Source organism: Lipophrys pholis (genome assembly GCF_963383615.2).
Source record: "Lipophrys pholis genome assembly, chromosome: 1".
NCBI lineage: Eukaryota > Metazoa > Chordata > Actinopteri > Blenniiformes > Blenniidae > Lipophrys > Lipophrys pholis.
In genome coordinates, this window is record NC_137635.1 from 33,743,450 (window position 1) to 33,757,420 (window position 13,971).

At 42.8% G+C, this 13,971-nt stretch overlaps 1 protein-coding gene across 1 annotated transcript in view; it reads left to right on the forward strand.

The window, feature by feature from the left end:
- The window catches only part of chd7 (chromodomain helicase DNA binding protein 7), a 78,960-nt gene that overhangs the window by 34,695 nt on the left and 30,294 nt on the right, over positions 1 to 13,971 (forward strand). The window contains exons 5-12 of the mRNA XM_080477641.1: positions 7,007 to 7,151; positions 8,121 to 8,252; positions 8,709 to 8,774; positions 10,068 to 10,123; positions 11,280 to 11,394; positions 11,726 to 11,809; positions 11,913 to 12,050; positions 13,410 to 13,531. Coding sequence (XP_080333767.1) covers positions 7,007 to 7,151; positions 8,121 to 8,252; positions 8,709 to 8,774; positions 10,068 to 10,123; positions 11,280 to 11,394; positions 11,726 to 11,809; positions 11,913 to 12,050; positions 13,410 to 13,531 — 858 coding nt within the window. The remainder of the gene's footprint in view (positions 1 to 7,006; positions 7,152 to 8,120; positions 8,253 to 8,708; positions 8,775 to 10,067; positions 10,124 to 11,279; positions 11,395 to 11,725; positions 11,810 to 11,912; positions 12,051 to 13,409; positions 13,532 to 13,971) is intronic.

Genomic DNA, 13,971 nt, shown 5'->3' on the forward strand with positions numbered 1-13,971 from the left:
GTGTGTGTGTGTGTGTGTGTGTGTGTGTGTGTGTGTGTGTGTGTGTGTGTGTGTGTGTGTGTGTGTGTGATTTGTTTGCAGTGCACACAAAGAAGTCAAACATGAATACAGGCACCTCGCTTTGTGCGTCTGCAGACTTGTGTGCAAATACAGCCATTTCTGAGCACACATATGAGAAGTGTTTGTTTCCTTATGGCCTTGTTGTTGTTTTTGTTGGGTGTATGTGGAGGTTCAGTGAGATGACTCATCGTGGCAGCAGGTGTCCCTTACATCCAACCCTTACTTTTTTTCTTTGTCTTTAGTTTATCTCATTTGCTCTCCATCTTCCCTCCACTACTCTACTACTTGTCTTTCCTTTATCCTGATCTGAAAGAGCATCCCAACTTTTATTTCTCTATTGCACACGGTGCACCACAGCTGGTTGGCATGTGTGAATACTGCTTAGAACTCATAACTGTATAGCAGAGAGATTAGGAGACATTAAGGAAAGAGGGAGAGGAGATTCAGTGTACTGTACACTTGGATGGGACAAGCCTAACATGGTGGCTTAATATCATGATTGGCATATTGGCTTCTTTTTCCCAGGTCAGCACCTTTTTAATAATCTTCACCCACAGGTGACAAGTTTTAAGACTTCAAGCAAAAGGACCACATCAGTAACCCCCATACCCCTTATTGATCCAAGCTTACAGTGTTTTTTAATGAGTAATACATGGAATAGAAATGTATAATGAGGCATTTGTTTGTGCATGTTACTTTTGCAGCCAGGTTCTTATCTATATTTTATGTTATATTTTATATTTATATTTTATATTCCTCTGTAGATTGTAAGTTGCAAAAGTTACTTTCTTCTGTGTCACTTACTTGCCTTTCATTTGGTTTACCTTGCCTCTATATGATAATGGAATATGTATTGGTCAGGTGAGTCTCTTAAGTTTTGCCAAATTGTTCACACAAGTTTATACATTGCTTCTAAAGTCACAGAATGATCAAATGGGATCAGGTATGAGGTGACTGTATAATAAGACATTGACAGAAAATGTACAAATGTGTAAAATAGCAGTAGCCTTCTATATAAATGACCAAAGGTTACTCCTTTAAAAGTTTTTACAGACTCTACGACAGTACATTTGATGGCACAAGGGCACTTTTCATTCAATTAGCGGTGAAGACCGCTTAGACATACTTGAGTATGTCTGTGAGCTTTGTTGATTTCATGAAAGCACTACCACAGAGTATGGAGCGGTTCTTCTAGTGGCATTTTATGTGCAGGAATGAAGCTTGATATGTAAAAAGATGTGGTCATGGTCCAGCATTTTACTTTCTTGGCAATCTGCAGAAATTGTTTGGGTGGTGTCTCTTTGATTGTTGGTATCATCAGCCCGTAGCAGCAGTTACAGTGTGCAGTTTAGTGACGCGGTGGTCATAAAATTCCTGACGATGTTGAAAAATAATCTCAAATTGTCTTTGTTCGACCCTCTATGTTAAGGGTCCTCAATTCCGGGCCTCGAGGACCGGTGTCCTGCACGTTTAGGATGTCTCCCAGCTTCAACACACCTCAGTCGAAAGGTGATGTCATCGTCAAGCTTGTAAAAAAAATCCCAATAATGAGCCCGTATTGCATTGAGGTGTGTTGCAACTGGGAGAAACCTGAAACAGTAGGACACCGGCCCTTGAGGCCCTAAATTGAGAACCACTGCTCTATGGCTTTGGCCATCTTCAAATCGTGTTTCCTTTCTGTAATAAGACCAACAATTTTAAGCCACGATCAAAAACATCACGATTGACGACTTTCATCTGAGATGGACAAAATTGAAAAGTACCATTTCTTTCCCTGAGCTGATCTTTTACTCAAACGTTACCAGTGTTGAGCTCCCTGATGATACTTGAATACACTAAAAAACATCTTCATTGAGCCAAACGGCATAATTTGCTGAAGCATCTCACCACATATGGTTGCTGAAAAACAGTGGTTCTTTGTACTTTGCTTGACCTATGATCAAACATTTCACTGTATGGGATGTTCCGATGGCTTGTTGGCATCAAAAAAACTCAAGAAAATAATTGTTTTTCCAAATGCATATTTACAACTTCGGAGGAGGAAGATGGTTAATAAGGAAGCTGGTGAAGTGAGCAAACCTGTTTTAGGCATGGCTCATCAAGCTGACCGTGACATGTGGTGTCAATAGCAGGAGGACGGATCCATTGGAGCTGAAGGTGATCGGGAAGCAGTTTAGAGCTTATTGCCCCAATAGATGTTTACCTCGAAGGTCACAGGATGCCTGGTGTCCAAATGTCACAGCTGAAGTGCAATTCTGCGACATGGTGACAGTAGCTGTTGTCAAGCTTTTATTTCGTGTCACTGGACGACGACTGCATTGGATTTTGAGGGGGATTTGGGGTTTTGAGGAAACAGACGGTACAAACATTATTTTTGCCAACACGAAAGACTTGCCGCTCCGTATAGCATCTACGCTTCTGATGTTTATAATAAAAAAAAACTAAAGATTTTCAGCAATATAGTAAATATTCATTTATGTAAAACTCAATTCTGCAGAAAGGGTGAGGTAGGGATGGATTGTTGGAGGGTTTTCAAGCGGAGAAATGAGTGAAGAGCCGGGCTGTGCAGAGAGAGGGAGAGAGCTGGAGAGAGGTGATGGTGCTATTGAAGAGTGAGGCCATGAAGAAGCTCGGAGGAAGAGAGGGGAGAAGGCAGCCAAGTAGAGAAGTGTGTGCGTGCGTGCATGAGTGAGTGTGTGTGGCCAGATGGCTCCAGCGTGTGGCGACCAGCCAGAGGAACAGGTGCAGGTCACATGACCAGCCGTTACCACGGAGATGGTGATTGCTCTTGGCGTGAGGATGAAAGGAGAAGGGCCCCAGGGACAGAGAGGGGGTGAGAGATGTAGAGGGAGAGAGAGGGGAGAGCAAGGGAGTGAGCAGGAGGGAAGGAGGGAGAGAGGCGCAGAGCAGGAAGGGGACGAGCGACACTGGCACAGAGCAGGAGAGGGAGAGAGCGGGACACATCCAGGCTTACAGTATGCAGGAGGCGAGGAAAGGCAACGCACACGGACAACACATGCACAACTTTTTTGCATTTGTTTTAGTAAGGCAAGGTTGCACAAAAACAAGAGTCTCCTCATCCCCTGAAAACAAGAAATGATGTTTGCATTTCAAATATCTCCTGAATGAATCTGTACGGTTGACTTTTGATGGCCAACTCCTTTGTTGATCCAGTTCCATGTTTGCAAATTAGCCGGCTGCACTAATCCCCAATGCTAACGAATCTCTTATAAAACCTTTTTGCTGGACTCCTTTTTTGCCTCGGACGTCTTTATCAGCAAAGGGCAACGTACAAAACATTTTCCTTTATCGCCACCAGTGCTTGTTGTCTTTGCTTGTTAAAGTGACAAACATCAGTGGTGGCAGATCACAGCTGTGGCCAAGCAAAGTTCATTCAGTAAGTTAGCCCCACAAACTGGAGCAAAACTTCATGGTGCTCTGGTTGAAAGCTATTTGCAAGTAGTGTTTTGCACTTGGGCTTTAGTGAAATAACCCCACCCTTCCTTTACTGCAACTTACTTTGCTTCAACAAATAGCTTTCAATGATTGTCTGCAGATAACCTCCATTCATGCTTTTTCACAGTATTATGCCACATTTCTGTGTTTAGATGTTGTTGGAGTTAGTTTGGATTGTTTCCATCGTTGTGAACAGAACATATACAAGTTAATCATCCAGTTTCAATACATTGAATTTTAAAGTGTTTACTAAATTCGCAAATAATATTTTCAGGACTTCACCCTCATAGTAGGCAGACTGAAAGCCATGCCTGTGACTATTACCACATGTTGTTCAGTTCCTGCAAGTGGAAATACTACATCATCACTGGACACAGGTCCATAAGGTCAGCAATGAAGCCCTTTTAATGTGTTGCTGGACTCAATTTTAAGTGTCAAAATTTTGGTTCAGCATCGATAAAACCAAACGTGCTGTGAATTTCACCTTCTTAATCGCGGGTTATGTCTTGTAAAGCTACAAACTGGGAAATAAGCCACCAATTGTTTTGTTGATATATATATACTCTGATGTTGCCACTGTTGGATGTTTGAGGGTGAAATAAATCACAAATGAAAAAGGGAGCTTTTAGTTGACTGCTTCTTTGTTTCAATTTCTTTTTTATTTCACAAGCCAGTTGATTTAACTGGTATATTATGCCACATTTGTAAAACAAACCTGTGCGTACAGGATGAGCAGCAGAGCTGAATAAATGGGTGACGCCCATAAAATGAAATGCCTAAATTTATCTGACGAGGCCTAACAGCTTGTTCTGCTTTTGATTTTTGTTCAGTGAAATGGATGACTGAAGTGTGATAAAGACATTGAAAAGTTAATAATTTAAAAAAGAGGCGTCTCCGTACCATGTGGAAGGGCTGTTTACAACCACAGCCTGCCACCTCCTTCTCATGCTCATCAAAACCTCCTGATATACTGTGGGACGGCAACCCTGTCTGCAACAAGCATTTGTCACGAGTCAGCCAGCGTAGTTGTCCTGGGCACTTGTGTCTGGCAACAGCTGAGGCTGTGCTACAAAGCTGGATTTCTCTTGTCGAGGTATCTTCAGGATTAACCCTGGGTTTTTCGTACTACAACACCGGTTCTCTTCTTAAGGCTCGAGCATACTTGCTGCTTTGCACGTCCGCAGACCGCTCAAACTTATGCGTGGAGCAGGGATCTGCACACGATTGGATGCATACTACATTTCCAGGTTTCTAGTCACTGACCGCATTGAAGTACTTGTTCTTTACTTGTCCCGAAGTCCATTAACCCCATTAGGGTTGCATCTGAAATGGTGAGGTTAATGATGATGGTCACACATGGCATAGCGGCATAAATGTGGATTTATGGAAGGCACAACTACTCACGCCGTCACGGTCAGAAATTAATATTCAACAAAACGAGCTTGCACGGGGGCAGAGCCTCAAAAGAACTCGTTAGAAAATATAAACACCCAATGATTTAATATTATGTAATCTCACAAAGTTGCGTATTAACAGAGTAGGCAATTTGCTTGCAGCATTCCCTCTTGGCTTTTGCTGCAGCAACAGTGTTGCTTTTGGCCTGGATGATGTTTGAATTCTGCATATTTTTGAAGAATAATTGTGTGATTGCTGAAGGCAGTCACACATTAGTGATCTAAATTTTTATGATTATGACTTCTTTGCCGCCGCGCTATATCTCCTGAAAGCAGTGTATTACTTTGTGTTTTAGTTTGTTGTGCCTTCAAACCATAATGACATGTGAAGTCTGAAGTCTTTTTGGTGTTGTCACTTTTGATTGGTTCATCCAGTTATTGGATGACCCCTTAAAACCCCTTCAGTTTGATTACTACTTGGTTGTCCAGAAGCAACCTCATTAGAGATTTCAGCCTCACTCTCTCCACTTAACATTGGCATGATACTAAGTCTTACAGAAATGTGCAAAACTTTAGGCAGTTGTGAAAAGAATGCTGCACGTATGTAGTGAAATTAGGCTCAACAAAATCCCTCTGTCTCTTCCTATTACCTCGGACACACGCCACCCTGTTGAGATGAACCTCTGTGGGTGCCACATTATAGTAAATAGATTTAGCGCTTTTTCCACTGCTTCAGCAGCCCCCAAATTATTTTACATTCTTAATCACATCCGCCCATTCAAACACATCAATGGTGACTGCTGCCAGGCAAATCACTTGCTCAATCCATCCATTGGGAGCAATTTGGTCTTCAGTGGGACAGAGGCAGGGATATAGACAGGGGGAGATGGGGGATTGAACCTGCAACCGCGAGACAACCAACTCTACCAACTGAACCGCTGTCAATCTAGAAGCTCATCACCTGCTGGTACTTAAAGCTATATTAAAAAAAATTCTATATTCCTATGAGATGCGTTTCTGATTGTACTTCTTGAAGTCACGTTGACCATATGGAGTACTGTTTAAAACTGAGGCAGGTGTGGGTTAAATCAAGCTCTTTGGGTATGAGAATTTCTCATTGGCCACGTTAGTTTGGCTTGACGAAGGATCCTCACACACAAAAAAAGATTCAATCTATCAGATCGTTGATTTTTTTTATTTTATTTTGTGACTTCTAAAAATTTGATACTTTACTAAAAAGGACGTCAATGAATAATTCTAATTCTGTGACTTTCTCAAGCTAAATTAAAACATAAAGTAAATGTACAACATGAAACTGACAGTACGTTACACTATGGTTTCTACAGAACCACTGCTGATATTTCAACTTACTGCTTTAGCTAAATTTCCCCATTAATGCTAAACTTAGCTCTTTTATTCTAACCTCTCTTGTGCAAACATTCAATCTAAGGCGCTTCTCATTCTGAAGAGCTTCACTGTCGTTGCTCGATATTGTGCTGGTAGGAACGAGTACTGAGACTGGACGTGCGAGAGGCAGAAGAGGGATGCTGAGTGTCCTCTCACCTCAGTGGTGTGAATGCACACACACTCACCAATAGAGCCAGCTCCTCTTTCTTTCCATGCCAGAGATTAGAGGAAGCCTGGGGGCCTCTCAGCCCCTCCCCCCTTCACTCTCTGGGGCCACTCTCCCTCCCTTCCTCCCTCCCTCCCCTCCTGTCTGCCTGTCTTGCTCTCTCCATGCTTCCCTGTATCGCTCTTTCCCTGGGCCCCCCTCTCTGTGCCTGTATCTCTCTATCTTGCTCCCTCTCCCTGTGCCTCCATGCAGTCTTTCATCATATTAACCCCCTGTGTGCCAGAGCCTCAGGCACACTAATGATTTCTAAATGGGTAAATCAAACATGGCGAACGCCCTGGGACAGATTCAGGCACACACACACACACACACACACACACACACAGACACAGACACACGCACACACGCCAATCCATGGTAATCTGTGAAATAGGTAACTAGAGAAATGGTTTCTGTTAGATTTTGACACTTTTTTAAATTAATGAATTTTAAGTTTTTGTTTTTCTCTTTTTTCTCTCCCCAGCAGTAAAAAGGTAGAGTCAGAGGGCGGATCTAGCGCTGCTAAGAAAGATTCGAAGAGAAAGAGAGAGGTATCTGCAAACAACGATGTGGAGGTGAAGTCTCCTCCCCCCTCCCCACCTGAAGAAGAGGACGATGATGGTGTTCAGGTGGGAGACCCTGAATCACAAAGTTTTTATGCTTTTTCTTTTCAACTTTTCAGGCTTCTATACAAGTTGTAGCTGCTGTGGTGTCCAGCAAAGTTTCTGCAAGCTCTCCAAAAAGCAGGCATCCACAAAATATTCTCAGATCCTTCAGTGTCACGGCCTGTAAAAGTGGAAAGCACTGAGCCCGTAGGCATCTGCTTTTTGTGTTGTATACCCACCTTGTTGACAGAGCAAGCAGACAAGCTCTCTGTCAAGTTCATATCTTGCATCATCAGCAACTTTTCAGCTACTACACACTTTTTATGTTGTATTTTTAATCACATTTTGAATTCCAAATACAATTTACCTCCCTGACGTTTTTTTTTTTGTTGCATGAAATCATATAAAGTGCTGCTTATGCGTGGTTTGGAGAAACAAGCATCACTCTATAGTGTTTCCCTTTCAGGTTCATTTTTGTGTGGAAATGTGATTATGTGGGCCAGGAGCAGAGTCGCATCTGGTTATTAAGCAGCATAGTATGTTGTATCTCTGTCTCAAATAGGAAAGTAACTTAGCAGCTGCATGTCCTTTTTAGTCTGCAGGCTGCTACATTTTGTCTACACTCTTATAATATGGCAACATTCTGAGCCCAACAAATTGGGTGATGTTGTCCTCAAAGTCAATATGGGTAACATGCTGTACCATATGGAACAGAATAATGAATAATGAAATGAGGTCTGTTTCTTGGAATCGCAAAGCCGATAAATGATAAGCACACATGGCCCTGGTCTTGTTTCTGCTTTGGATTTAATACAAAGTGATACAGTACGTTTTGGAGAAGTAATGTTTTGCTTGACAGGTCATAAGCATTTAAAATAAGGGATAAAATGGTTCACAGGTCATGTCTTTGGATTTTATGGAATGAGTACCAAACCCTTATGGATGAACAGATGGTTCTAAGGACCCCCTTCTATTTCTTTGTGTCTATATCAGAAGCGTCGTTCCAGCCGGCAGGTGAAGAGGAAGAGGTACACAGAAGATCTGGAGTTCAGGATTTCTGAGGATGATGACAGCGGAGACGACTCGACAACGCCAAAATCCCCATCGGCCTCATCACAACAACAGGTGCTGTAAGATTTCTGTTTTTGAGTTATTTGAGCTACTTGAATCTGGTTTTACCTCACTGTTCATCCGGCGGAAGCCTTCCTGAAACTATCTCTGCTTATGTTGGTGGTCACAAGGTGTATTTTTCCAGTCAGATTTTGTACATCTATATACATTTACGAGGTAATTAACAAAAAGGCTGTGAAGTAAAATGTTGATGCACGTACGTAGTCTTTTAAAAGGCTTTGACCGATTCTCCCGAATCCCTAAAATAATGAATTGGCACCCGTGTTTTATCAAAAACTGAAACAAAATGCATTGTCTTGAAGACAAAGGTTGATTGTCGTGTGTACATGATCCCTCAATGTCATTTTTAATACTGAGAAAATGTATTTTAAGACTTTGGTATCAGACAGGTGATGTGTAAACATGCGACAGGCGGCTGCAAGATAAACTTGCTGTTGTGTGTGTCTTCAGGATGTGGCTGAGGCTGAGGGGCCTGTTGTGGAGAAGATCATGGGCTTACGCACCTCCAAAAAACAGGTAGGATACAAGTCTGCGCTCGGCAGGCGCTGAACACAAAACACACGGAGATCAGACTGGGCATGGACAGACTGGCCCGAATCATGGTTTACGTCATCTGATTAGCCGCTCCACAGCTGGCCTAAGCAGATTATACACACACACACACACACACACACGCACACGCACACTATGCGACGTATTCACTTTGTAAGCGGAGACATGACTTCTTGTATTTCAATGTGTGTGTGCGTGCTTGGAGCTCGTGTGTGTGTTCCTGATTGACTGTTTGTGTGAGTGTGTGTGTCGGCCTGGCTTTGTTTTATACGCCTTGTCTAAAGAAAGCTCATCCCTGAGCCAACACATGCACACACATAGTCACCAGCCAACTTTCCTTTACTCACCAGCTGCCAATGGGTAACCCCCCCACCCCCCCGCTCGCACACGCACTCATGTGCACGTGTACACGCACACATAGACACCCTCTTTCTCTCACGGCTCCATTCAGACTTGACCCCGGGCTTGGCACACAGCCAAAACCACAACGCTAGCTACGCCAGACGCCAAGCTAGCGTTTCCTCAGGCTGTGCGTGTGTGTGTGTGTGTGTGTGTGTGTGTGTGTGTGTGTGTGTGTGTGTGTGTGTGTGTGTGTGTGTGTGTGTGTGTGTGTGTGTGTGTGTGTGTGTGTGTGTGTGTGTGTGTGTGTGTGTGTGTGTGTGTGTGTGTGTGTGTGTGTGTGTGTGTGTGTGTGTGTGTGTGTGTGTGTGTGTGTGTGTGTGTGTGTGTGTGATGATTCATGGCATTACAGTAGTAGTAGTAGCAGCATGGGAAGGATGTGTGCGTCTTGCTGCAACAGTAGAGTAGTGAATGGCAGTGAACGGATTAAATGGGCCACTATTTCGGTAGTTCTTCTTTTCATATACCAGCTCAATGTGTGGAGAAACACAGCAAATCCTTTCATGGTACGCAAGCTTGAATTTGAGCTGAAACCGCTTATGTCTTCACTGTCAAACAGATTGAAATCTAGACATTTTCAAACTATTTTCTGTCCAGCTTCATTTGCATTTGGCCTCTATGTAGTGGCCAAAATGGCAAATAACTGATACTGACAAGACATAAGTGAAACAATGAAGTCACTCGATGTCAAGCAGAGAATTCAGTGTTGACTGACATGTCAGTGTGAAACGAGCATCCAGGCTCCTTCTGTGCCACTTCACTAATTCTACCACATGTTGTATAACAATGACAAACCACTTCTGCTCAATCTGCCCACTATATTTGCTGTGATTATTAACCTGTTGTTTCCCTTTTCAGCTGGAGTCGGGGGAGGAGGTGGCGGTGGAAGAGTTCTACGTCAAGTTCAAGGGCTTGTGAGTAGTAGCTTTGGGTTTTTTCCCCCCCTTTGCGCTCCACCACTTTTGTCTCTCACAGCAGGGCTTCCTCTTTCTTTTTTCTTTTTTTTTTAGACCTATTTATGAAACACATTAGGCTGTTCATTTGTCTTCAAGTGGGAAAAGCTCTGAAAATTCAGCCATCAAGTCTTATTCGGATTTCAACCGTGGCTGACTGCTATTTGTGCTGCAGATACATTTTTGCACCAGTAACAACGGTACAGTTGCACCATGTTAGTGGCAGGCATTGGAAGTGTAAGATTACATGATCAATACTTTTTTTAACACAGGACTTAACTGTAGACATTCTGCTTTCACCTCAAGCCAACACAAAGTTGCTGTTTTTACAGAATGACATGGTTTATCTGCATGTAGCAGAAAGTGTTGTACAGGGCCTAAACGACGCTCTCCTAAATGACGGCATTCATCTGATTCAACCCGGTTGATTTTCTCTTGTTTTTGCTTGCATTAATGTGAATCTAGCGAGTGACATCACACACAGCTGCGAGGCAACAGCTGCGGTTGTATTGGAAAAAACAATGGCACATCATCTTTTGTATGCATTTGGCAGCAGCTGCAGTCTTTGATTAAATAACTAATATAAGCATCCTTTCATATTGGCAGACCGCACAGGGTTACAACAAATAAGTTATTGTGTTTGTTGGTAGTTTGATGTGTGAAAGGCTGAGAACAGAAGTCTCCAGATGTGTAGATCGAGCTCAAACTATACTCAGTTTTATCCCCAAACCACTCATATTTAGTATACTGTAGTCTATAAATGTGATTTTCAGAAAATATTACTTTTCAGTACATTTTCTGAGACAGACGTTGTGACTGACTTCAGCTTTGACGCAATGTTAAGTTTGACAATCAGTCTGCATTAATTCAAACCACACTTGGAGAAACTTGCTTCCCGAATCTTCGTCATACAGCCCCCATGTAAAAGTGAAAACAATTTATTTAGCAGCCTGATTGGAGACGTGACGGATTACTTTTTGCTATATCAGCCTCCACTTCCCTTTTACCAGCCCACAAAAACTTTCACCCCACTTGAGTCTGACAGTCAGCAGGTCTGTCGTAACGTTCTCTGCAAACACGGTCTGACATGAAGCATTTTGTGTTTCTCATGTCTCAGCTCCTACCTCCACTGCCGCTGGGCAGACCTGGAGGAACTGGAAAAGGACAAGAGAATACACCAGAAGATCAAGAGGTTCAGGGCCAAGCAACAACTCAACAACTTTATAACTGAGGTAAGACCCGAGCTCTGCTCTGCAATCAGTCCATTATCTGGGTCCTGACCTCAGACTACATGAAACAACTACTTACAGGGGTCAGACCAATTGGCTAATGGCAATGGCTGCGACTTCAGGCTCCAGAGGAGGATTTCAAGGTGTCAGAATCAGAAATGTTCCTTTGACTTGGATATCTGCTTTCCTGTATTTGTCTTTATTTGCCTGAATAATTTTATTCCTAGATACTAGAAATAGACTTTTACCACTGACTTATTGAAGCACCCTGAACTTGTTGGAAAGTCATACATAATCTTCAAAACACACTGAAAATATGTCGTTTTCTCTCCAGATGGATGATGAGCCTTTTAACCCGGACTACGTGGAGGTGGACCGTGTCCTGGACGTTTCAGAGAGCACAGATGAAAATGGAGAGGTGCTTTGATCTCTTTCATGGCTCTAGGCCCCCTCGCTCTCTTTGCAGCCTCTCCACGTGACGCACACTCACCAAACTTCCCACTGTTCCTGTTTATCTACAGACGGTGACCTTATATTTGGTGAAATGGTGCAGTCTGCCCTACGAGGACTCCACCTGGGAGCTGAAGGCCGACATAGACCAGTCTAAAATAGACGAATACGAGCGCATAGCGGCACGCACACCCAACACTAACAGAGTGGTGAGTAGCGACGTGCACCCACAGACGCTCCGTCTTTCTTTGGGTGCCATTTGTCTTCTTGCCTCCTCCCAGTAGGCGTGTGCATGTGTGTGTTTGTGTGTGTTGGCCTGCTGCCTGAGCCTTCCTCCTCCAGATTTACAGCTCCCTTAACTGCTCTCCACAGGGCCACGTTCTTGTGGTCTTACACACTCACTCACACACACAGTCACACACGCCCCGCTCTTGTGGCCTGGCCAAACCACTAACAGTGTGTTTAATGCTGAACAGAAGCAGCTGACTGGCTGTGGTCTTTGCCTCCATCACTCCCTTCCTCTCTGTGTGTCCATCTTTTTTAACTACTGCCTACTGTTTCTCCTTAAGGGCAGTGGTAGAAAATCTCCATCATACAGCAGCTGTATTTGGAGGCGGTTTTATTTTTAGCCTCTTGCACAGTGTGGAGTTCAAAAGATGGACTCTCGGACTGTTGAGCCAATTTCCAGCAGACATCCATGTTCCCCCCGAGTGTGAATGCCACAGTTTTTTTTTTTTTTTCTTTTTCTCAAAGCTAAGACATTGTCCCATATTTAAGATCCCGAAACTGATGAAATACATATGAAGGATTGAAACCTACTTCATTTGGAGCCACCCTGGTCTTTAAGCCACTTTAGCTGCCTTTTGACCTCTGATTGCAATTTCCCCCACCGCATGTTCAGTGTGACATAAGATGCAATACTTGTCATCTGCATGTCTGTATCACTGAAGGTGCTGTGTTTTGAGCTGTAATTAAAAATGATTTCATCTGTTAAATGAATTAAATATAATCCGGGGTTTTCAGTTTAATATGTCATCCCTCCCATTATCTTGTGGATTAGATTCTTCCACATAATAAATCTAACCTTTTCTGTTGGAGTAAATGTGCAAAATGAAAATTTGTAATCAAAAACTACAGATTTTTAAACATGTGGATGGTCGTTGTTGCTCAGAAATGTTTGTTTTTAACTCACAATGAAGCATAACAGGAAAGTTGAACATCGTGCTGCCTCCAACACCCTCAGCTGTCTGAGCATAAAGCTCATTTGAGTCACATGTTTACACTGAAATGGTCCAGTTTACTGTAAACTGTAATGCAAAAAAAAAAAAAAAAAAAAGCATGTCTAAAACATCAAACATTTGTATACAAAGATAACGCAGTCACTGAAACCTGAAGGTGTTGCTTTACCTTGTTGGAAGAACATTGAAACAAAAAATTACTAAACAGGATCATTGTTTGAATTCATTAAGTCATTCAGGCAATTAGCTTTGTCATCTAACAAAATCAACATCTCTTTGATTTGAATGTTTGTGGTTTAATACGTTGAAATAATTTCTCCTTGTGCGAAGGATCGACCTCCTGCAGCCGACTGGAAAAAGCAGGAGGGCTCCAAGGATTACAGAAACGGCAACGCACTCAGGGAATACCAGCTCGAAGGCCTCAACTGGCTAACCTTCAACTGGTACAACTCGTAAGTCACCATTAATTGTATTTTGTTAGAATTAGTCCCTAACTGCTACTGTCAGCCTGTGCATGTGATAGCACCTCATTTAATAGGCTTAAGTGGACATTAAAGTGAACATTAAGTGGCCCTGTGGCTTACTGCTGTTTAAGTTTTCCCATTGGCGCCATCCATGCCTGAAATGTATGCTCCGTCGGTACCATAAGAGCCTTTAGACTCAGATCTCCACTCACGAGCACAGATAGAATCAAATTAAAGTGTGAGTACATTAAAATGTCTGTCTGTTGCTTTTTTATTTTTTATTTGCTTTACAAATATTGCTGTTTGCAGGAGAGTAGCAGTTGTCTCTTAAAAAAAAAAAAAAAAACTCAAATACTGGAAGGATTCAGTCAAATCTCGGAGGAGCACAAGTCGGTCACTATTCCAGCCATTTTCCGACTTGTCTCCCA